This window comes from Myotis davidii, unplaced genomic scaffold, assembly GCF_000327345.1.
Source record: "Myotis davidii unplaced genomic scaffold, ASM32734v1 scaffold274, whole genome shotgun sequence".
NCBI lineage: Eukaryota > Metazoa > Chordata > Mammalia > Chiroptera > Vespertilionidae > Myotis > Myotis davidii.
The window spans coordinates 1706295-1720426 of NW_006285613.1; the positions used below are offsets into that span (position 1 = coordinate 1706295).

A 14132-nucleotide genomic window follows, 5' to 3' on the forward strand; every position below is an offset into this window, starting at 1 on the left:
TATATTTTAAAAAAAAGATTTGTGAACAGACTTGGCAGCGACCACACCGAGCAGAGCCGCCTCCTCAGCAGCGGGTGAGCTCCCGCTCTAGTCCGATACCAGGCAACCCAGCAATTACGCCACCAACGCCCTTTTAAAGACGGGCAGGGTTCGCGGTTGGGACAAAGGGTGTGTAAGTCAGAAAAGGTCACCTTCGTTTTACCGGCCGCACAGGCTCCGTCGCCCTCCTGCAGGGAGGGTCACCGAGAAAATGAAAACACCGCTGAGCCTCTCCACGGCACGGGTCCCCTCCACGCCCTGGGGAGGCGGCGCCCCTGCACCAGGTGCTGAGCAGAGCGAGGCGCCCCTGGGACTGTTAGGAAGGGGGAGGCCACAACGAAGGGGAGAGCCGATCTGCGGGGAGGACGCCGGTCAGCTGGGCACAGTGACCAGAGACCACTCCTCTGGGCGGGCAAACGTCTCCGAACAGGAGGCTTTCAGCATGTTTCATTTTTACACTTTTATTCCATGAACTGTCTTGGAGGCTAAGATCATTTGAGAGGACAAAGGAACAAGAAAGGCCTCTCTACACGGACAGCGGGGTCCTCAGACCGCACACGCAGACCTCCCAGCAGGTGCTCCGAACACGTGGCACCTCCCTGCCCAAGAACGAGGTGGGCCTGCGACCCAGAGCCACCTCAGGCCCAGGAGTGCGTTACTCACTAGCCCTTGTGCATATATTCCAGAGCAACTTCAAACGTCCCAGGATGTGGCTTGAGGTCACCTCTCCAGGCTCACGGGTACAGAGCAAAACCGGCTGCTGTATGTCCTGAACTAGTGACCCCCGCCCTCCACTATTAAAAACAGACCGTTTTCACTTGCCTACAAAAATTGCTGGAAGGGGGTGGTGTGACTAAGAGACAAACAAGGCAAGTCTGACCACATTCCCCACCACACCCATGGGAGAACCAGGGGATGGAACCACACCTCACCCGGCCCACTGAGGTCTAGAGAAAACTAGGAATATCTGGTAAAGGGGGATTTCAAAAGGGCAGAATAAATGGTCTCCTTTCCACTCAAACATTAAAATATTAACCGAGATGAAGAGCCCTCACCTCCAAGGTGTAAAATGTCCTCACTTGGTCTAGTTTAGCCGAAGCTGAATTATTATACAAATAATAACCACAGCTGAGAGCCATCCAACCCGCAGCTGTGTCAGACCTGCCCTCCCTCCCAAAGAGCTGCCTCACGATCGACCACAGGGACAAGTCCGCGGTGACCCATGTGACGGGAGCCCACTAGAAGGAAGTTACAAAGTGAGACAACATGGAAGACGTGAAGACTTAAAGCTTGGCTGAGACTCAGGATTTTGCAACTGGATTTGGCAGCGGATTCACTCTCAGCTCCAGTCTTTTCAGTCCAGTGTCTCGCCTCCCTGAGTTATTTCTTCCTCCCATGCTTCTCAGTACTGCTGTTTCAGTACCGAAGTCCTGAAAGCCTTGCCAAGCAAGTGGAGAACAGGGACCTCTGAATCCTGCATCCCAGTTCCTGAGGGCGGCAAACGCCAGTGTCGGGTAGGTTGGGAGACAGCGAGACGAAGAGCCCTCATCTCCAAGGTGTAAAATGTCCTCATTTGGTCTAGTTTAGCCGAAGCTGAATTACTATACAAATAAGGCAAAAGGCCTCCCCAACTACAGGTTTTCATCTCTAATTATGTGTAAAAAACAGGAGAAAGATAAGCTCCCCCACGTGGGAGACCTGCCCCCCCCCCAACCGGCTGCAGGGAGACGATGCCTTTGCCAGGAGCTGAGTTCACTCCCGGCTTTGCCTACTCGAGCCCTTCCCAGGCCCAGGATGCTGCTGTGTGCGCTGAGTGACGTACATCAGCCACTCACCAAAGCCAAGGGCACGGTCCTGTTCCCAGCCCCCTGTGACTCTAACAGGGCATGTGGGAAAGGCCAAGGAACATGAGGGGAGCCAAAGGGCCTGGATTGAAAGGCCAGGCTCCCCTCGATCTGTGGTTGGAAGTGACACAGCTCTGAGGCCCGCTTCCCATCTGTAAACGAGCGTTGCCCACCCTGTGGGGCTGAAGACAAACGGGCAGAAGCACTCAGCAGTGTATCCGGGACAGTAAGGAATACTTTAAACAATACTTTAAAGTTACATCGGGTGGTTGTACACACACACCCTCCTCTGCTCCCCCTGTGGGGTCTCTGTCCAGGTGACCACCAGGCATTTTTTTAAGTTTTATGAAATGATTGATAAGAACATGAAAAATCTTTACAAAATGTGAATAAACACAGGATATAAAATAGATCTCCGTGTAATTCCAACAAGTAAAAAGTACACCTCATGAATACAAGGAAGACTTATACACTGGTTTCCTTTTTATTATAGTGAAATATCAATGGAAGTGAGTGGAACGTGAGACAGATCAATCTCTTTAAAACATCATTTATATTTTCTAAACTTTAAGCTGAATAATTTTTAAAACTTAATAGATGTTAGCTTTTCTTGTCCTTTATCTGATATATGTCTGTGGCCCAGTCCTAGGAGCCCCCCTTGAATTTGCCCTGTGGGCCTCCCCCACCCCATTCTAGCCAGAACTCCTGCCTGGCTGTCACCGATGGCAGTTCTTTTCTTCCCGCATGTGTCACTTTTAAAACAAAACCATTAACCCGATCACATAGGCCAAACGGCGGCTGCTACCAGAGCCCTCGTCCAGAAGAGACACTGCCACACTCCAGCGCAAGGAAATGCTCTCCGAGTGTTTCTCAGTCTCCTCGTTTCAGGGGAAAAACTTCCTAGCCCTGTGCTAGTCTTCCGTCCTTTAGCAAATAAAGGAAAACTCGAGAGGCGCCCGTAACGCAGAGGCACAAAGAAATCCCACCACGGAAAGCTGTCCTCAAGTCAAAGGAGCTCTTTTGGAACAAGTCACTGGCAAGACTGGAGGCTTCAAACAACCCATGGGAACAACTGACCAAGCGCCCGACATGCAAGTCACTCGGGGTCCCAGCTGCGGGGCGTCTCAGGAAAGAAACATCAGGGCCCTGGGAGGTGGCGGATGTGCTGAGCGGCCTGGCTTTTCTTTTTAAAGATGCTCTTCGCTGCACATGGAGGAGGAGGTCCAAAAAGTGCCTAATCGCTTGTGCAAACCAAGAGCCCAGGATCTCACCTCCTGAAACTCACTTGGTTGTTTACACCCACAAACAGGCACAATTATGTCGGCCAGCAGCTCTGCATGAGTATTACACAGACCGCACACCAACAAGATCTTCTGGTCTAGCGAGGCTCTCCTTAGAAAGCCCAGGGACAGGAGGCGAGGTGAGAGGTCAGACAGAGGAAAACGACAGTGAAGCCGCTGCTCCACCTGCTGGGCCAAAGCCACCCCTGCCTGCGGCCGGCCTCTCACTGCTGCCAGGTGTGTGCTGACGGCTGCCGCCATCAATGCCTTTGCCCTTCACACATAATATCTCCTCTATAAACTTAGCTTTTAAAATAATTTTATTCAAGAGGGTTCATCTTGAGACCGTTATCAAATACCCAACAGCATTAAGGTAAGTTTTTGTAATAGATACAGAGGCAGGGAAGCATCGAACAGACTGTCAAACTACAGCGGAAAGGCTGGGGTTGGGTTGGCAGGGAGTTAAGAGATCAACCGAAGGACTTGTATGCATGCATATAAGCATAACCAATGGACAAATGGACGCAAGACACTGGGAGGGGGGTGAGGGCATGTGCCGGGGGGTAGGGGAGGCCAGGGGAAGGTCAATTGGGAAAAAAAGAGACACGTACTACTATTTGTAATACTTTAAACAATAATAATAATAACAAAGATAAGTTTTTGTTTGGTGACTTTAAACACATACACACACACCTCTTCAGAAACATACAGGAGAGAGGAGGGTGCTCCCTACCTGAGCAATGGCCGCCTCGTTGTCAGCCAATCCCAGTAAAAAGATCCGCACTTTGTCGATCTTGACCGGGACCGCCCTCCCTCTCCATTCCACTTCGCTCATGGTGGCCGCCTGTTTGGCTCGAGTCTGAGTGATCAATGCCTGGAAAGTAGTATCGGAAAGTTAAAGCTTTAACTGATGGACATGAGTGACCAAGGGGAAATCAATACTAATTTGTATGTGTCTCTTTCTATAGCCAACACATTATACTTATAGAGTACACACAAATTTATATCTGAATTCCTCCTGGGATCATGTATCTCGGCGTACAGAAACTCAAATATTAAAAAGACGTCACAGAAGGTTAAAAAGACCATCACTGAGTTCTGATAAGGGGTAAAAGGAGGAAAGCATATCTGTCATACACCACAGGCAGAAATGTAAATTAGTAGAAACGGAAAACATTTATCAATATGTATCAAAAGCTTCAAAAATATTTCATTACACTTTTAGAAATTTATCCTAAGGAAATAATTAAGAATACGTACAAAAACTGGGGACATAGATATTCATGGTAATACTGTTTAACACTTAGTAACACTGAAGTGGTCAAATAAAACAGGCCTAAAGGAGTACCAGGTGGCCATCAAAAGATGATGTAGAAGGTATTTACTGAAGGGGAAAACCACATGTGTCATACTGTAAAAGAATGTTACTAAACTGCACACTGAGATCCCATTTTAAAAACATATGCCTTTTTCTGACACATACAAAAGTCTGTGTGTGGCAACGCACGTGACCTTGTTTCCCCCATCGTTTGTATTTCCTACTGTCTATGAGCCTATATTGCTTAGAAAATAAATGTAACTGGCAAAGAACTTGAATACTTAAAAATACTAAATGAAAAGTGTTTTGCTTAAAAAAGATAGAAATATGCATATACTAATAGCAATTATATTGGGTGATGGGATTATGGATTACTTTTTTTCTGGACTTTTTAAAACCAAAGACTTTTCACAAAAAACATACACACTAGATTACCTCCAATTTTTCAGCCAGGAGCCCCTCGGTGCCCCCAGACCTGAGTCTCATCTGCATGAGTTCATTGATCGCTGACTGGTCCCCTGAGAATGAGAGGAAAACGGTGAAGGGACTGGTCTGTTCTCTCCAAAACCTCGAGGTTCAGCTCCCACAGGAAGGCGGCGCCCTGCGCCAGCACGTGCAGTGACGCCAGTCCTTGCCCGGAGCTCGTGGGGCTCACGAGACGCAGGGTGGAAGCCAAGCAAGGCCCGGCCTCCTGCGATTCTGAGCTGACCTGACTGACAGTCCCACCTTTTCGGAGGTGGGCCACCCGCCCCCACCAGGGCTCGCCGCAGCCCCTCACCGATGTTGTAGGCGCAGTAGCGGATGTTGGGCGAGATCTCCTCCACGCGCTGGTTGTACAGCACGGCCTGCTCCTCCGTGAAAGCGCTGGCGAGCTTCTCGTAGATAGTTCTGCGAGGGGAGAGCACGGTCTACAGCAGCCTTATTCTAACACAATGAGCTCACAAGCAACACGCTGGCTAAAAACAAAGCAAGGCACTTTGAGGCCTTCTCCCAGCTACCAGAACGGGCATGTTCTAGAGTGAACGAGAATAAGTAACATTTCTGAAAGGAAGAGAAACAGAAAACTGTACCAACTTGCACAGAAACAATCGTCACCTGATCTGCAGCTCGAGGCAGGGGACGACCTAGAGTGAACCTGGCCAGAGCCTGGGAGCGGAGGACTTACTTGCATTTGTTAAAAGCCTCGATGGCAGCCTTCCACTCCTGATGCTCAAACCGCAGCATCCCCGCGAGGTACGCCGTGTAGGCCTGGAGGCGGCAGGGAGAGAAACTGCGTCAGCCCCGAGCAGCAGTGTCAGGGCTCGACCTCTTCTATGACCTGTCACCTTGGGTTCCAGAGCACAGATACTCAGGCTGACTTTAAAGGGGAACAGCGTCTCACTAATCCAGTGAGATACACAGGGAATTTGTGGATTCATTTACTTCCCAGGAGAGAACTTCAAAATGAAGGAATTGGTTGTCTTCATTTTACTTAAAACCAGCTTCTGGGCTATCACGTAAGTATCAAAAGGTGAATGTAAACTTGCAATATCCATCTCTTTTAAATAAATGCATTTTTAAAAATTACTATTTTGTGAACGCTTCCAAGTAGAAGATGAAAAGTTTTCATTTACATATCAAAAGAAACACGAGCGCCAAAACCGGTTTGGCTCAGTGGATAGAGTGTCAGCCTATGGACTGAAAGGCCCCGGGTTCGATTCCGGTCCAAGGGCATGTACCTGGGTTGCGGGCACATCCACAGTGGGGGATGTGCAGGAGGCAGCTGATCGATGTTTCTCTCTCATCGATGTTTCTGACTCTCTATCTCTCTCTCTTCCTCTCTGTAAAGTCAATAAAATATATTTAAAAAAAAAAGAAAAAAAAGAAACACGAGCTTTCTTTCAAAGTGAGGGCCGATTATTAAAAACCAAAAGCTCAAAAGCCAGAGCTGCCGCCCTGGCTGGGTGGCTCGGGTGGTAGGGGCGTCACCTCATGCACCAGAGGCTGCAGGTGTGGGTCCCCATCACATACCCAGGTTGTGGTTTGATCCCCGGTCAGGATGCATATGGGAAGCAACCGATCGCTTTCACGTTTCTCTCTCTTCTGCTCCCTCCACCCCTTCCTCTCTCTCTAAAACCCATAAACATATCCTCAGGAGAGGACTAAAAAGAGATACCAACTTCACCTTGAACAACCAAAACCAGTTTTGCTCCTCTCCTGACTACCCGTGTGTACCCCAAGGAACCCTGTTCTGTGGGCCGGAGCTCTGTGGAGTCACGTCTCCCGTCTGCACAATAAAGCAAAGCCAAGGCTAAGACACTGACCTGAGCCTCCAGCTTGGTCTTGGCATCCACGCGATTGCTCTCACACAGGCGCTCCAAGTCCTCCGCATGCTTCACGGCTTTGCGGAGGCGAGACAACAAGTGGAACCGTTTTCGGGGCTCAGTGTTGGCTTCCTGTTTGAGCTGCATGGCGTAGCTCCAGGCTCTTTCAGCATCCATCAGAACCAGCAGCAAGTACCTAAACCAGAGACAGGAGCGAGGGAGCTGAACAGGCAAGGCCAGGAGCACAGACTCAGGCGTTCTCCGAGGCACCACCTGCGGCCTCGCAGCCTCTCCCGCGCTCCCTGGCTCTCCTGACTACTCTTCTCACAGCATCAGCCCTGACTTCAAAATCCGCATCTTGGGCTGAGGCTCCCCTGACTCAGGCTCCTCCTCGGGTTTTTCTTTTCTTTTTCTAAATATATTTTTATTGATTTCAGGGTGGAAGAGAGAGGGAGAGATAGAAACATCAATGATGAGAATCACTGATCGGCTGCCTCCTTCACGCCCCCTACTGGGGATGGAGCCCACAACCTGGGCACGTGTCCTTGACTAGAATCGAACCCGGGACCCTTCAGTCCGCAGGCCGACACTCTATCCAGAGCCAAACCAGCCAGGACCACCCCTGCACACCTCCTACTGGGGATGTGCCCACAACCAAGGTACATGCCCTTGACCCGAATCGAACCTGGGACCTTTCAGTCCACAGGCCGACGCTCTATCCACTGAGCCAAACCGGTTAGGGCAACACCAGATACTTCTTATTGAAAAGCCTGCTCCCACCTCAATGGCAAACCTAGACTGACCCCCACCACCCCCCCAATTTCAGCAAATAGAGACTGTCCAAGCACACAGTCTGGCCTCACCTTTGAATCCACATCTCTCTTGTCCCACCCAGTTAGAAACCAGAGCCTTAGGAGGCGATACATTGAGCCCGGTGGGTGTGGCTCAGTGGACTGACATCATCCCATTCACAGGAAACTTCTTTGTAAAGGGCCCAATATTCTAGACTCTGTAGACCATATGGTCTCTGTCACAATTACTCTGTTACGGTAGCACAAAGCAGCTGGGAACAATACTGAGCGAATGATGTGGCTGTGTTCCAATAAAACTTTATTTATAAGGACAGGTGGCAGGAGGACCAATCTGGCCCACAGCTGTAGCCTGAGGAACTGACCTGAGGCCTCCAGTACCTGTGCCTGCAGGTTACTCCTCAGCAGCATGATGCAGGGTGCCTGCAGCACCCACACACGGGGCTCATCTGTAGTGACGTGTGTGCGGCCAGATTCCATCTGAGATCTACTGACTGAAGCAAGCACTTCAAGACACTAAGTTTGCATTCCAGAAGCCTTTCCCAGCACTGGTCAGATTTTAATCACCGACTTTAACGTTACCATCCACCACAGTTTTTGAACAAGTTCTTTTTAATTTTTATTTATTTATTTTTAATATATTTTATTGATTTTTCACAGAGGAAAGGAAAGGGATAGAGAGTCAGAAATATCGATGAAAGAGAAACATCGATCAGCTGCCTCCTGCACACATCCTACTGGGTATGCGCCCGCAACCAAGGTACATGCCCTTGGCCGGAATCGAACCTGGGACCTTTCAGTCCGCAGGCCGACGCTCTATCCACTGAGCCAAACCAGTTAGGGCTTTTATTTTTTATTTTATTGATTTTTTACAGAGAAGAAGGGAGAGGGCTAGAGAGTTAGAAACATCGATGAGAGAGATCGATCAGCTGCCTCCTGCATGCTCCCCAATGGGTATGTGCCCGCAACCCAGGTACATGCCCTTGACCGGAATCGAACCTGGGACCCTTCAGTCCGCAGGCCGGCGCTCTATCCACTGAGCCAAACCGGTTCGGCTTAAACAAGTTCTTCAACCTTATTACAACACAGCAATAGTAAAAACGCCCACTCCACAGGGCTGCTAAAAAATCACATGAGCCCTCGCTGGTTTGGCTCAGTGGATAGAGCGCCGGCCTGCGGACTGAAGGGGCCCAGGTTCGATTCCGGTCAAGGGCGCGTGCCCGGGTTGTGGGCTCGGTCCCTAGTAGGGGGCACGCAGGAGGCCGCCGATCAATGGTTCTCTCTCATCATTGGTGTTTCTTTCTCTCCCTCTCCCTTCCTCTCTGAAATCAATAAAAAATATATTTTAAAAAAATCACATGAGACAATGAAAGAGTTTGGCACAATGTCTGGCACACTGTAAAAAGTACTTAGCACCCAGCACTGAGCAGTCGGTACCTGTTATCAGTCAGAAGATCTTCAGTTACTTTTTTCCCTGTGAATTTGTGTCTGTTCCCCATCTTGAAGTTGAGTGTTTTCCGGAGACGCCTTTGTCTACGGGAGCAGTAGCCCCTGTAAGAAACCACAAACAGAAGTCACTCAGACAGCCTGACAGCAGACTCAACAGTAGGTTCTATAAGGTAAGGCCACAGGTTGAACATGTTCTGCTTATGGTTTCTATAGCCACCACACATCGTCTTGCAAACATTCGCTGAAGTAAAGCAAGCAGGGCGGTCTGACTGGCATCACAGAAGACAGAGAGAGACAGAGGACAGAGTACCCATTCCCAAAGGACCCATCCTCTAGTTGGGAGGGTCACGCAGATAAAATGGCAACCAAGGAAACACATGCCACGCTGGATGTAAAGGACACGCGTCATCGTCCTCTCCTCGCTGACACGCGCTGGAGTGGACTGATGGTGGGTTTTGAAAGAATGAGCAGGACGTCTGTCTCACTAACATAAACTCCTTTAGTGCGAAGATGACTTTATTTTCAAATTTCTAAGCACAGTGCCTAACATATAGATGCACAGTAAAAGTATTTTGACTAAATTAGTGTAAAAATATATACAAATTTATACCAACCCTTAATCAAGTAATATAGTGCATAATTTACAATACAGAATAATATTTAAATGATACTGTAGTATCTTAGTCCTAAAGCTACCAGGGAATAGCTTATTAAAAAAAGTAACAGTCTGGCTGACTCTATAAACTAGATCTTCTCCCTCAATTCATAAGTTTTGCTTTAATTATCACTTATCCTTTTACATAAAAATCAAATGGAACACTCATACTTTATGGGGAGAAATATAATTTGCTAAGAATTTTTTGGCAATTTGGATACATTTATCATGATCCTTAAAAATGTTCATACTTGCCGAAACCGGTTTGGCTCAGTGGATAGAGCGTCGGCCTGCGGACTGAAAGGTCCCAGGTTCGATTCCGGTCAAGGACATGTACCTGGGTTGCGGGCATTTCCCCAGTGGGGGATGTGCAGGAGGCAGCTGATCGATGTTTCTCTCTCATTGATGTTTCTGGCTCTCTATCCCTCTCCCTTCCTCTCTGTAAAAAATCAATAAAATATATTTTTAAAAAAATGTTCATACTCCCTGAACCAACAGTTTACTTCTATACTATTCTATACTCAAGGAATAATCAGAAATACAACGAGGTTTGAACAGATTCATGGGAACAAAAATTTTAAACCTAAAAAACTGGCAATTATATATGTAACCAATTCCAAGGAAAAGGCAAATAAATTATTGTATACATATACACTGGGTAATATTGCAACTTATAAGAATCGTGTGTGTAGAACATTTTTATAGGCAGGGAGAAATACATACAATATAATATTCAGCCAAAAGGCAGGATACACATTTGTATATACAATATGAGCAAGCTTATGAAAAAGTGCATAGAAAAGGACTAGAGAACCAAAAACACTATTTTGTGGGCGCACATATACAAATGTATTTATGTATTTAAAGACATAAAAAATGACTGAAAGGTACACACTGATGTCAATTTTATGTTACGTATATTTTTACCACCAAAAAGCCAATTAAAATGCAGTATTGGCCCTGACTGGTTTGGCTCAGTGGATAGAGTGTCGGCCGGGTTCGATTCCGGTCAAGGGCATATACCTTGGTTGAGGGCACATCCCCAGTAGAGGGTGTGCAGGAGGCAGCTGATCGATGTTTCTAACTCTCTGTCTCTCTCCCTTCCTTTGTGGAGAATCAATAAAATATATTTTAAAAAATTAAAAATAAAATAAAATGCAGTATTGGTCTGGCCAATATTGGCTCAGCGGTTGAGCATCAACCTATGAATCAAGAGGTAACCAGTTTGATTCCCAGGCAGGTGCACATGCCTGGGTTGCGGCTTGATCCCCACTAGGGAGTGTGCAGGAGATAGCCGATCGATGTTTCTCTCTCTCTATCCCTCTCCCTTCCCCTCTCTACAATAAATAAAAACGTATTCTTTAAAAAAAATTCAATATTGAATAAAATAACTAGAAAAAAAACACAAATTGGAACAGAGCAGAAAGTTGACCACTGCAATACATGTGTGATGAGTTCATTATACTATCAACCCTACATTTGTTTTTGGAAATTTTCCTAATATCTAAAAACAAATCAAGTGATAAAAATCTGTGTAACTCCTCAGTGGCTCCCCACACCTCGACGAACACCTGAAGCAGCTTAGCCTCCAGGCCCTCCGCACTGTCCTGCCACCTCCTGTCCTGCCGCCCCCACCTTGCCCATCTGCCCCAGCTGCTGCCCTCACCATAAAGCTGACTCCTCAGAAGCTGAGATTAGTGTTTCTGTAGCACTTTTGACAATCAGGTAGCCAAAGCCTGTATCTACAATACAGAAACAGTTGGGTATTTCTGCTTTCAAAGTACTGAACTGTATTACACATTCGGCATCTATTGTATTTTTCAGGCTCATATTAAATGTTTTTCAACTTGCGGGCTCTTATAAAAAGTTTACCAATGAATCACAATGCCGGAAATTCCCCTTTTGTTTAAAATACTGTAAAGCTTTGCATTTAACCAACACTACACAATATGACTAAGTTAAAAAAAAATGATGGCCATTAACTTGCTTATTAATTTCAGCAGAAGCCTCCCATGTATCTGCACTATTGTGAGGCAACATGGACAAAAAGATTGGCACTTTTTATTCATAATAAAACTTTAAATTTGAAAATTAAGTATCGTTTGAGGATCCAATGTAAGTTCAGAGCTAGACTTTCTAGGTATACTTTCTGATATCACCAAGTAGGATATTAACAACGGAAACTAAGCTGAAAATTCCACAACGACTTGCACACGATACTCACCTGTACCTCTGAAAATCTCCATGCCGCAGGCCGTGCTGCTGCTGCGATTCCTTAATAATCTGCAGAACTAGCGCCAGGCTAAGGAAAAGCTCCAAAGGCAAGAACCCAAATAGATCAAAACGTGTCCCCATTCGTCTGTATCTGTAGCCAACCACAGCGGATTACACATTTCTGAAATGCTTTCGCTAGTGAAACCATTTTCAAAGCTGCTTGCCAGAGGACAGGGCGAAGCGCACAGAAAAGCTGATCGCCTTCACCATTTCTCCTTTCACACTAAAAAAGGCGGCCATTACCAGCCGTTACGGATTACTGAGCCCCAACAGCGTCAGGGAGGCTGCTGGGTTCTAAGTGCGGCCTGTGAGTGGGCTGGTTCCCACTGAGTTACACCTGGACCCAGTCATGTCCGCACTCCAGCAGGTTCGGGCCGGAAGTGACGTGTATCCCTCCCCACTGGCATCGCCGCCTCCACCTGCCAAACCGAACTGTCCTCACCAGCTGTGATGCCGCAGGCGCCCCGATTAGCACCTGCCAACCAAACCAGGCCCCCGTTTGCATAGAGATACTGAAGTTTTTATTTTAAAAGGGCAAGCCCTGACCAAACTCTCCTTTTTAAGAATCGTAAAATAGTTTAAGGTCATGTACCCAACTTTAGAAAAGTCCAATGACCTTTATCTACAACTTTAGTTTTCTTTCCCCAGTTTCCTCAACGCTTCTCTATGGCTCTATTTAAAAAAAAAAAACTAAAAATTAAAAGGAGTATTTTAATAACCAAAAAGGGACGAGGAGGTACAAGGTCCTAACACCCATCTGGAATTACACCTCCAGTTCAAAAACTCCAACCCCCGGAAAACGTAACTGTGTCCAGACGTCAAGCTCCTTGTGTTATTTCAGAGACTCCGCTACCTGCTTCGCACTTGTTGCTTCGTTTCCAAAAGCCACACGCTGGCGTCCCCAGCACTCAGGTGCGATCACGCGCGATGCAGACTGGAAACCTACTCCTCCGGCGCGTCTGCACGCGAGAGAAAACGCCCACCGACCTACTAAGGAAGCTTCGCCGCGACGACTCGCGTTCACAACAGGCCACAGGCTTTCCCTCGGAGCATCAAGCTTTAAGCTTTGCCTTCGCACCCAGGACATCAAGCTGCGATGCCTACTCCCCATTCCCCATTCCCCGCCCGCCGCCCGACCGACACGTAGTCATTCCCCGTCGGGCCCCATTACTCCAGGATACTCTCCAAGCTCAGGCTGTCCCCGAACTCCTTGCTGGCCTTCGATCCGGCCGAAGGGCGCTCGTTTTCCTTATTTTCTTCTCCCCCGGCACCGCGTCCACCGCCGCTGCTGCCGCTGCCGCCGCCACCGCCGCCACCGGGAACCTGTTTCTCAGCAGCCATCTTGCCCCAGTGCCGCAGAGCAGGACGGGATAGAGGAGGCGAGACGACCGCGGCGGGAGAGAGCGGGCCCTGCCAGGCAGAGGCTGATGGGATAGCGGCGGACTCCCCTCGCCCTCCCGGCCCTCCCGAGGCAGCCACTTGTTGCAGGGCCTCTGGGGTGGGCTCGGATGAGTCTTTACAATATGATGCTCACTGAGAGAAGCCACGCAAAAGGCGGTATATTGTAGAGGTCCATTCACATGCAATGTCCAGAATAGGCAATTCTATAGAGACGGAAAGTAGTGGTGGCCTCCGGCTGAGAGTGGGGTGGAGATGGGAGGCTAATGGCGACAAGGGTAGAGGTTTTTGGGGGGAGGAAAGAAAATATTCCAAAATGGCTTGTGGCAGTTGTACGATTCTGTATATAATTAAAAACAAACAAAGACTTTAAATGGGTAAATTGCATGGTCTGTGAAATATATTTCAATAAAAATTTTTTTAAAGTAAGTCAGATTGGGTTAGTCAAAACTTTGCAGTGGCGCCTCATTTTTCTCAGACCAGAGCTACAAGCAACCGTCCTTACAATGGAAAAGGGCCCTGCATGCGATGCCTCTTACCTCCTCTCCCATCTCCCACCGATCTCCTTCCAGTCCATTCAGCACAGTCACACCAGCCTCCTTGTTTAGGGGCCCAGGCCAGTGCCTGCTGCAGGGCCGGCACTGGCTGTCCATCCGGAATGCTCTTCTCTTAGACATCTACTGATCTAGCTCCCTCACTTTGTTCAAGTATTTATATATATATATAGATATAGATATAGATATGGATTTGCATATCTCTGCGT

The 14132-nt window shown here is 47.8% G+C and overlaps 1 protein-coding gene across 2 annotated transcripts in view; it reads right to left on the reverse strand.

Moving 5' to 3' along the window:
* SRP68 (signal recognition particle 68kDa) overlaps nt 1–13347 on the reverse strand; it is a 23762-nt gene extending 10415 nt beyond the window's left edge. Inside the window, exons 1-8 of one of the 2 annotated variants that reach the window (XM_006756374.2) lie at nt 13153–13347; nt 11922–11988; nt 9031–9144; nt 6785–6980; nt 5647–5729; nt 5260–5369; nt 4917–4999; nt 3897–4037 (exon numbers count right to left, since the gene is read on the reverse strand). In XM_006756374.2, coding sequence (XP_006756437.1) covers nt 3897–4037; nt 4917–4999; nt 5260–5369; nt 5647–5729; nt 6785–6980; nt 9031–9144; nt 11922–11988; nt 13153–13312 — 954 coding nt within the window. In that variant the 5' untranslated portion in view covers nt 13313–13347. The remainder of the gene's footprint in view (nt 1–3896; nt 4038–4916; nt 5000–5259; nt 5370–5646; nt 5730–6784; nt 6981–9030; nt 9145–11921; nt 11989–13152) is intronic. The other variant, XM_015559231.1, reaches the window with a different exon arrangement.
* Nucleotides 13348–14132: the final 785 nt, after the last annotated feature.